This window comes from Meriones unguiculatus, chromosome 2 (assembly GCF_030254825.1).
Source record: "Meriones unguiculatus strain TT.TT164.6M chromosome 2, Bangor_MerUng_6.1, whole genome shotgun sequence".
Classification (NCBI taxonomy): Eukaryota; Metazoa; Chordata; class Mammalia; order Rodentia; family Muridae; genus Meriones; species Meriones unguiculatus.
The window spans coordinates 169883431-169892363 of record NC_083350.1 but is presented as its reverse complement, the minus strand read 5'-3'; the positions used below and the strand labels follow the sequence as shown (position 1 = coordinate 169892363).

At 39.2% G+C, this 8933-nt stretch overlaps 1 protein-coding gene across 2 annotated transcripts in view; it reads left to right on the top strand.

Annotated features, from left to right (window-relative positions):
- Window positions 1-1653: 1653 nt before the first annotated feature.
- The window catches only part of LOC110566505 (vomeronasal type-2 receptor 1-like), a 42550-nt gene continuing 35270 nt past the window's right edge, over window positions 1654-8933 (top strand). For both annotated transcript variants that reach the window (XM_060376941.1, XM_060376942.1), the window contains exons 1-2: window positions 1654-1907; window positions 8443-8734. In XM_060376941.1, coding sequence (XP_060232924.1) covers window positions 1654-1907; window positions 8443-8734 — 546 coding nt within the window. The remainder of the gene's footprint in view (window positions 1908-8442; window positions 8735-8933) is intronic.

Genomic DNA, 8933 nt, shown 5'->3' with positions numbered 1-8933 from the left:
ATAACCTTTCTTTTTGGAAACACTAGGGTCAGTGGGAGATGGACTATGTTTAACTAACTAGTAAGAAATCATACAGTGAAGATGAGGTGAAGGTAATGAGCATCATAGCGAGGTGTGGCCTGGGTGACTTGTGACCCTAATGGTATCATGTGAAAAACATCCATGTGGAGGGTTATAGTGGGAAGAGCTCGTGTGGAAGAATTGTCTTTAAAAATGAGAAGGAATTTCTTTCAGTAGTATATTTTTATTCATTAGAAAAATCAAAACCATTCTCACATACTCTATGAAATAATGTAGAAAAATATGAAAAAAAAAATGTTGCCCTCCAGTGCATTCTGTGAGCATTGATAGGACATGAAAATAAATATGAAAATGCAAAGATGACTAGCTGTAAAACAATAAGATGGATGCTCCCAACAAACCTTCTTTTGACTTCTTATTCACAATGACTCCTTTTTAGCTTATTAAAAAAAGTAGATAGGTGAAGAACTATAAAGTGCTAGTAAATTTTAGAAATTTGAAATTAATTCTAAGTGTCGCTTTGTTATCTGTGAGTTTCACTTAAACTGTATTTTTTTTTTCAGTGAATGCTTTCAGGAATGTGGTCTACAGAACCCCTGTTTCCCATCACGTGTCTACTGTACAGCTGATACCAAATTCCTTATGTAGTGCGTTTAGTTTATTATAAATTTTAATGCTATAAGTAAAGCTTATACATGTGGCTTTTGTTTGTTTTTGTTTTTAGATCTCTACTCATTCCTTAAAAAGTTCTTTGGAGCAAAACCATGTGATCAAATGTTCCACACATTTTCCATGATCCAGAAACTTGTGCTACGTTTTATTCTGACTATGTTCTATGAACTTTGTTCTAACAGTAGAAGGGGGAATGTTTGAGAATGAGCAGAGAGGATGACTGGAATACTGGGAATCATGATAAAATGACCTGAAAACAAGAGATTTGTCTTGAGTGAGGGCCTAGCAAGCAAGGGAGCAGAAATGGCTGGAGGTGTGGCTACACAGTGGATTGCCTGCCTGGCATGCTCGAAGTCCTGGGGTTGTACAGGATTTTTCTAAGGCAGCTTAGCCATTGGTGGGGTTAACGTGGCACAGAAACTGGTGACTTTTTTTTAACATACTAGCAAAAATGGCAGAACACAGATTTAACATGAAATCTTCTAATTCCACGTCTTTCAATTTTCCATTCTGTCGTTTCTGCACCTGGAAGAGAAAGTATGGTCTTCTGTCGCCACTTTTGATACTTTGTGATGAAGCAGGATGCCTTTCCTCATCCTTGGAAGACCATGGAATTGGCTGCCATGAGACTTGAAGAAGCTGACAATGCTAAACCAGAGGGAACAGGTTCTACACATTAAAATAACGTTGGAACTGACACCTATGACTGTCGTTATTTATTGTTGCAAAGCATACAGGATCTTCAGCTGTCTCCTCTCAGAGGATTGCTCAGCTCCTACTCCAGATCCATAACTTGCGAGTGATTGTGAGATCTCTGTCTGCAACATGAAATTATGTAGTGGGAGCAGCAAGCAGGTCACTGGTTTGAGGCACATACACACACTAACACTCCATCAAGGTGCTTTCTTCAAACGGATGAGATTTCAACACTTCCATTACCCTCGAACTCGCCATATTACAATGGATAACAGAAAGAAGTGCTTGGTTCTGGGGTTAACTGTGCTTTTATGGGTTGGATTACATACTCAAAATGAGGAAATATATGCTGATGCACCGCATAATGAGACATGCAGGTTGATGCGCAAGTTTAATTTGAGTGGATATGTAGAAGCCGAAAACCATTCCTTTGTTATTGGAGGATTATTTCCTATTCACTCTAGGACCATCCCAACAAATGACTCTGATGAGGCATCAGTATCAGCCATGTGTGAGGGGTAAGCTGTTGTTAAATTTTTTTTCCACAATATTTTGGGTGGCTGGAGAAGAGGGGTCTGCATGGGGCCTGTATTCCAGTTGGAGTGTTCTGATTCTGGCTTTATCTGACTTTATCTCAGTTTATAAGGAGAGAGATTTTGTCTGTTTGCTCCACAGAGGGTTATCTGTGGACCACCACCGACAGCAGCAGTAGCAGCAGTAGCAGCAGCAGCATCTAAAAGCTTGTTAGACATATAGAATCAGGGGTCAAATACTACATCTGCTGAATAGAATCTACACCTTCAGAAGACCTTTCTGAACACCTCGGTGAACACTGAGGTTTGAAAAGCACAGATGCTGGGCTGCGTGACTGCAGCTTTACTGTTAATTGTTACAACCTCAAGTTCAAGTGTGCAGTGTAGGAACTCTGCTTTGTTTCTGAGGCAATTTTCATTACATAATGCTGACATGCAGGAAAACTTCTGTCCCTACTGCTGTCTCCTCTAAAATATCATAGCAAGAAACATAATTCTTAATACTCAGATAGAGTAATCTATCATGAGAAAAACAAAATTAGGATAGAACAGATATCTGGGAATATATGTATCACTCACACACAAACACACACACACACTCGGAGGAGAGAAAAAGAAAGAGAAGTTTAGATATGAAAAGAATGCCAGAAATTAAAAGAAAACTAAACAATCACTTACAACAATTGCATTCCTATCACAAAATCAGCCTTTTTTTTTTTTTACTTTTTTATATCTCTTTTTAGATCTTTTTAAAAATAAATTTAAGGCTTTAAATAGTACAAGGGCAGCACAGGCACTATTTATATTGGACCAGGCTCTTCTGTGATGCTGTGTGGTCGTTACAGCTGTAGATGCATATTTAAATATTTTTGCAGTTTCTTACATCATTACATTTATATCAGTCACAACTCCTTTCTTTTATACTATTTCATGCTCCGTAATCGAGTTGTTAATGGAAGAGTAATCTTCAGTACTGTTGTTGACAAAGTGAAATGTTTGTGATGAGTCCCTAATTACTACTTTCTCTGTCCCTCTAATTGGTTTCCACTGTCAGAGGGAAGCAAAGAGCACAAGAAGTGAGGTATTACTTAGTTATCATAGCAGCACTTAATCACAGCTACTTCTTTATCACAATGCACCACATTAATCTTTCTTAAGTCAAATTACCTAATTTAGTCTCCAGTCTTTGCCAGAACTTCTAAAGATTATTTTACCCAAAAGTTTAGATGAAAAAGACAACACACACACACACACACACACGTGCGCGCGCGTGCTTTTTGGCTTACAGAGATAGGTATCACACTTATCCCTGGCTGTCCAGTAAATTACAATGTAGACTAGCCCAGCCTTGAACTTGTTAAATTTTCTTCTGATTCTTCCTTATGAGTGTTTTCATTACAAGTAGGTGTTACCTAGGTTTTCTTATTTTTCAATATAAATTCTTTGCCACTTAGATATGATTTTGCATGTCTTATGATGTAAACAATATGAGAAGTAAAAATATCCACTTAGAAAACTAATTTCTTCATTAGGGGTATTTAGTGATCTGCTTAATCATAATTATGATCAGAGTTATACTGTTTTAAAAAATATTTCCTTAAAATTTGTTGTATATAATCAGTTTTCACCATTAAGAATCCAGTTCCTCTGTTTGCTCCCAGGCCCATTGTTCTCTAAACATTTACCCTTTCTCCATATGACATGGATTCTCCCAGTGTGCAAGTCCCTGGACCAGACTCACTTATGTGGTGTTCAGAAGTGAGGGTGGACCTAATCTACTGTTAATTTCATCTTGTCATCATTAACTTTAACAGCAAATGGCTTGGAAATTTCATTCTGAAATCAACAACTTTAGCAAGATGCTAGTTTCAGGTGGCCATAGCTTAAGTTTTAGAAAAGAGGAAGATCTTACAGTAGTTTGATAATATTACAATGAAATGCTACAAAGAGGAGAGTGATTTATTTCTTGCTTTGGTTAAAGCACACAAAGGTTAAACTTACAAAAAAAAAAACTTGAGAAAAATGATACATAGTATGTGATAGTACTGTGGTAATCATAATAGAAATCAATGAAAGGAGAAAATTCACCCCAAACCTCACCTATTTGCATTGAGATGTTTTCCTTGTTAACCTTTAAAGGGCCCAGCTCTGCAGTTTTAATCATAGTAAGTTGCCTACTGCCCATTTCACTGACTCTTCTGGTCACACTGCTGTGTCATTTCTCTAGTTGAGGTTTGTTAATAATAGAAAATGTTCCCACCCACATGCCAATCCACCACTGGACATAGATTAGTCCAGTTTGACTGTATTGTCAACCAGTTTGGGGCAAATAACTCTTTTCCTTTGGGAAGGACAATTCATTTGTCTAATTTAAACATAGAGTCACTCAAATCAGGTGTTTTTCTTCTATCTCTTGAAATGAAATTCTTTTATTTATTTATTTATTTATTTATTTATTTATTCACTTCACATCCCAATCATAGGCCCTCCCTCTTCTCCTCTCATTCTCATCCTTCCTTCCACTTCTCTGTATCCTCTCTCCCCTGCTCCTCAGACAAAGGGAACTTCCCCCCTACCAGCTCACACTAGCACATCAAGTCCCATCAGGACTTCGTACATCTTCACCAGGCCGGTGGCCCCCTCTCCCCTTTCTAGAGGACCAACATGTTGGCCACACTACCAATAGTCTATGTTTGTGTAGGGGTCTAGGTCTAGTCTATGCGTGGTCCTTGGTTGTTGCTTCAATCTCCACTGGGGTCTCTGGGACCTGTTTAATTTGGCTCTGTTAATCTTCATGTGGCACTCCTTTCCCCCTTTGGGTACTTCTATTCTTCTCCCATTCTTCCACAAGAATGGCTCTCAGCCCAATGTTTGGCTGTGAGTCTCAGTATCTGTTTCTGTGCCCTGTTGGGTGGAGCCTATCGGAGCACATATATGTTGGGCCCCTATCTGCAAGCATAGCAGAGTATTGTTAATAATGTCAGGGGTTGTCTGTCTCCCATGGGGGTGGGTCTTAGGTTGGGCCAGGCATTGATTGGACATTCCCACAATCTCTGCTCTGTATTTATCCCTGCACAGCTTGTAGTCAGGGTAGAATTTGGGTCGAAGGTTTTGTGGATGGGTTGGTGTTACCCTCCCTCCTCTAGGAGTGCTATCTAGTTAGAGGTGGTCTCTTCAGTCTCTGCCATCCTTGATGCTAAGAGTCTTAGATAGACTCATCCTCATAGTCTCCCAGAAGCCTAATCTGTCATAGGTCTCCAGCTTGTCATAGAGATACCCTCTCCCAGGTTTTCTCTTCTCTTTGCAAGTCCTCTGCTCTCCCACCCCCTCTCCCCAGTCTGATCAACACCCTCATTTCTCTCTGTGCTCCTTCTGTAACCCTGTTTCCTCTCTTCAACCACATCTGCTATCCTATTTCCACTCTAAATAAAATTCTCTTACTTTTATTTTTATTTTTTATTAATTATAGTTTATTCACTTTGTATCCCAACTATAGCCCCCTTCGTCATCCCCTCCTAATCCAGCCCTCCCTCCCTCTTCTCAACTCATGCCACTCCCTCAGTCCACTGTTAGGGAAGGTCCTCCTTCCCTTCCATCTGACCCTAGCCTATCAGGTCTCATCAGGACTAGCTGCATTGTCTTCCTCTGTGGCCTGGTAAGGCTGATCCCCACTCCGGTGGCGGGGGGGGGGGGGAGCAAAGAGCCAGCCACTGCATTCATGCCAGAGACAGTCCCTGTTCCCCTTACTAGGGAACCCACTTGGACACTGAGCTGCCATGGGCTACGTCTGTGCGGAGATTCTAGGTTATCTAGACCATGCAAGGTTGCATGGTCCTTGGTTGGAGTATCAGTCTCAGAAAAGATCCTTGTGCCCAGATTTTTTTTCCTCTCCTTGTGGAGCTCCTGCCTCCTCCATGTCTTTCTAGCTCCCTCTTCTTTCATAAGATTCCCTGCATTCTGCCCAAAGTTTTGCTATGAGTCTCAGCCTCTGCTTTGAGAGTCTTTCAGAGTCCCTCTGTGGAAGGCTCTTGTCCTGTTTCCTGTTTTCCCCATTTTTCAAAGTCTATCCTGTTTGGCTTTCTGAATGAGGATTGATCATCTTACACGGGGGCCTTCTCCTTGATTAGCTTCCTTTAGGTATACAGAATTTAGTATGATGATCCTATATTATATGTCTAATATCTACTTATAAGTGAGTATACAACATGTGTGTCTTTCTGCTTCTGGGATACCTCACTCAGAATGATGTTATCTAGTTCTCACTATTTGCATGCAAATTTGGGATTTCCTTGTTTTTAATTGCTAAGTAGTATTCTATTGTGTAAATGTACCACAATTTCTGTATTAAAAAAAAATGGAGTACAGAGAATTTTGAATGGCAGAGAAATGCTCAACATCCTTAGCTATCAGGGAAATGCAAATCAAAACGACTCTGAGATTTCACCTTACACCCATCAAAATGGCTAAGATGAATAACTCAAGTGACAACACATGCTGGAGAGGATGCGGAGAAAGGGGAACACTCCTCCATTGATGGTGGGAATATAAACTTGTACAACACTTTGGAAATGAATCTGGCGTTTTCTCAGACAATTAAGAATAGTGCTACCTCAAGATTCAGCTATACCACTCCTAGGCATATACCCAAAAGATGTTCAAGTATACAACAAGGACATTTGCTCAACCATGTTCATAGCAGCTTTATTTGTAATAGCCAGAATATGGAAACAACACAGATGTCTCTCAGTTGAGTAATGGATACAGAAATTATGGTACATTTACACAGTAGAAACTATCTTACTTTTAAAAGATACTACTTTACTTATTTTTTTATGAAGTAATAATGTCACCATTCTCATCTTGAAAACTAAGTAACAGGATGGTAAAATCTTTTGTGTTCTGGTCTCTTCTGTCTTTTAATTTTCTTTGTGTTACCGCCTCCACTCTGTCTTCCAAAAATACTAAACTTTTCCAATGATTTTCTAGGTGTATTAACTTTCTCTAATTGTAGTTACTTCTCTCCAGATGTCTGTCTGCAGCCCTCTCCCCATCTCTCTAACATCCTTCAAGCCCTGGTGTAGCTGTGAGTTTATCTAGGGTGCATGCTCTTTGAGTTTCATTGCTCATACATCTATTCCCATCACTTTTTAAAAATCACTTTGCATGATTACGTTTTTTTTCTTACATAGATTAACATTTCCTGGGTAAAGAAATTGAAAACAGGCTCTTGATTACTGCATATTTATAGTATACAACGCCAGAGGAACATGGCAGCTGCACAGTCAATTTAAAGCAAAACTAAACCAAACACAAATTAAATAGGCTGATCTGAGGAGAGGACTCACTAGGTAAAATCCTTGCTTGCAAGAATGAGGTCCTGAGTTAGAGGCCCAAGACCCACACAAAAATGTTTGTTATGGTGGCATTTTGCAATCTCAGTGCTCAATAGAAAAAGACAGGAAGTTCACTAAAGTTTGATGGACAGCTGGGCTAGCCAAGCAAAGATCCAAGTTCAGTAAGACAACCTGTCTCAGACAGTAAATTGGAGAGTGAATGAAGACGACACCTGACATTGACATCTCTTCCCCACATACATCAGAAGGAGCATGCATACAGACAGAAAGGAAAAATCCAAATGGTGACTAGAGATATTTACTTTTAGGTCTTGAATTTAAAATAATTTGCTAAGCTGAAGATATAAAGTTAAGTAGTACAGCTAGCTACAGAGTATAACAAGAAAACAGGTACTTAAATGTTTTGTACTGTTTTCTTGAAGTATGATTAGAATTCAGGTGAAAAAGAGGAAGAGAAGAGGAGTTTTTAAGTGTTATTTCATGTAGAAGGCCTTGCAAACAATATGATGATGGGCTATTATAAAAGAAGTATTTCACTTTTAACAGATGTAGAATAAACAATAGTAGTCTCACATTTATGTTTTTACATGAGAATAGCAAGAAGATAACTTCAACTAAACATCTCTCAATAGTAAGATGCATGCTGTAATTGGAAGATAGTATATGGAAATTTACATGCTGATTTTAATAGCTGCTGTCATAAGTATTTGATGTGTTCAAATTATTTTTATCATTATTACTAATATTCAGGAAAAGAGCCAAGAAGGAGAGAAGAATCATGTCCCTACGGACCTCCAATGAAATGGTCAGCATATTCTAAGGGATTGTTAGGTGTGTTTGCTGAAGAAAATTGTGACTAGAAGAACAATTTTTGAAAGGAAATAACCAGAAATTTGAAAATACTGTAGCATATAAGAGATATATACGACAAAAAGTGTAAAGGTCACTAAAAAGATTGAATGTGACTCATATTTGAATTTTTTATGATTGTGAATGTGATTCATAAAAACAAACAAACAAACAAAAAAAAGATACATGCAGACACTGGTACCGGCTGCGGCTTCAGCAAAAAGCTGTAACCACTGCTTAACTGAAGGCACTTCTTAAGCAGCCTCTATCCCCAAACCCCCAGTGGCCAGTGCCTCACAAAAGCTTTTCCTTTCCAGGTTTAACTTCCGTGGTTTCCGCTGGATGAAAACCATGATCCACACCATCAAGGAGATCAACGAGAGGAAGGACATTCTGCCCAACCACACTATGGGCTATCAGATCTTTGACACCTGTTTCTCCATCGCCAAATCAATGGAGACCAGCTTGACGTTTCTTACAGGACAGGAGGAATACAAGCCCCAATTTAGAAACAGCACTGGAAAATATCTAGTAGGAATTATTGGAGCAGGGGGATCATCCTTGTCAGTTGCTTCTTCAAGAATTATGGGGTTGTATTACCTCTGTCAGGTATCTTGGAATCGTGTTCTATGTACTTAGAAATACAAATGCTGTGCCAGGTCGGGTGGCACCATGTCTTTAACCCCACAATGTGGGACGAAGAGGCAGGTGGATCTCTGTAAGTTGGAGTCTAAGAAGGGAGTTTCAAGACAGTGAGAGCTGATACACACAGAAAGCCTGTCTCAAAAAAAAAAAAATAGAGAGCGAG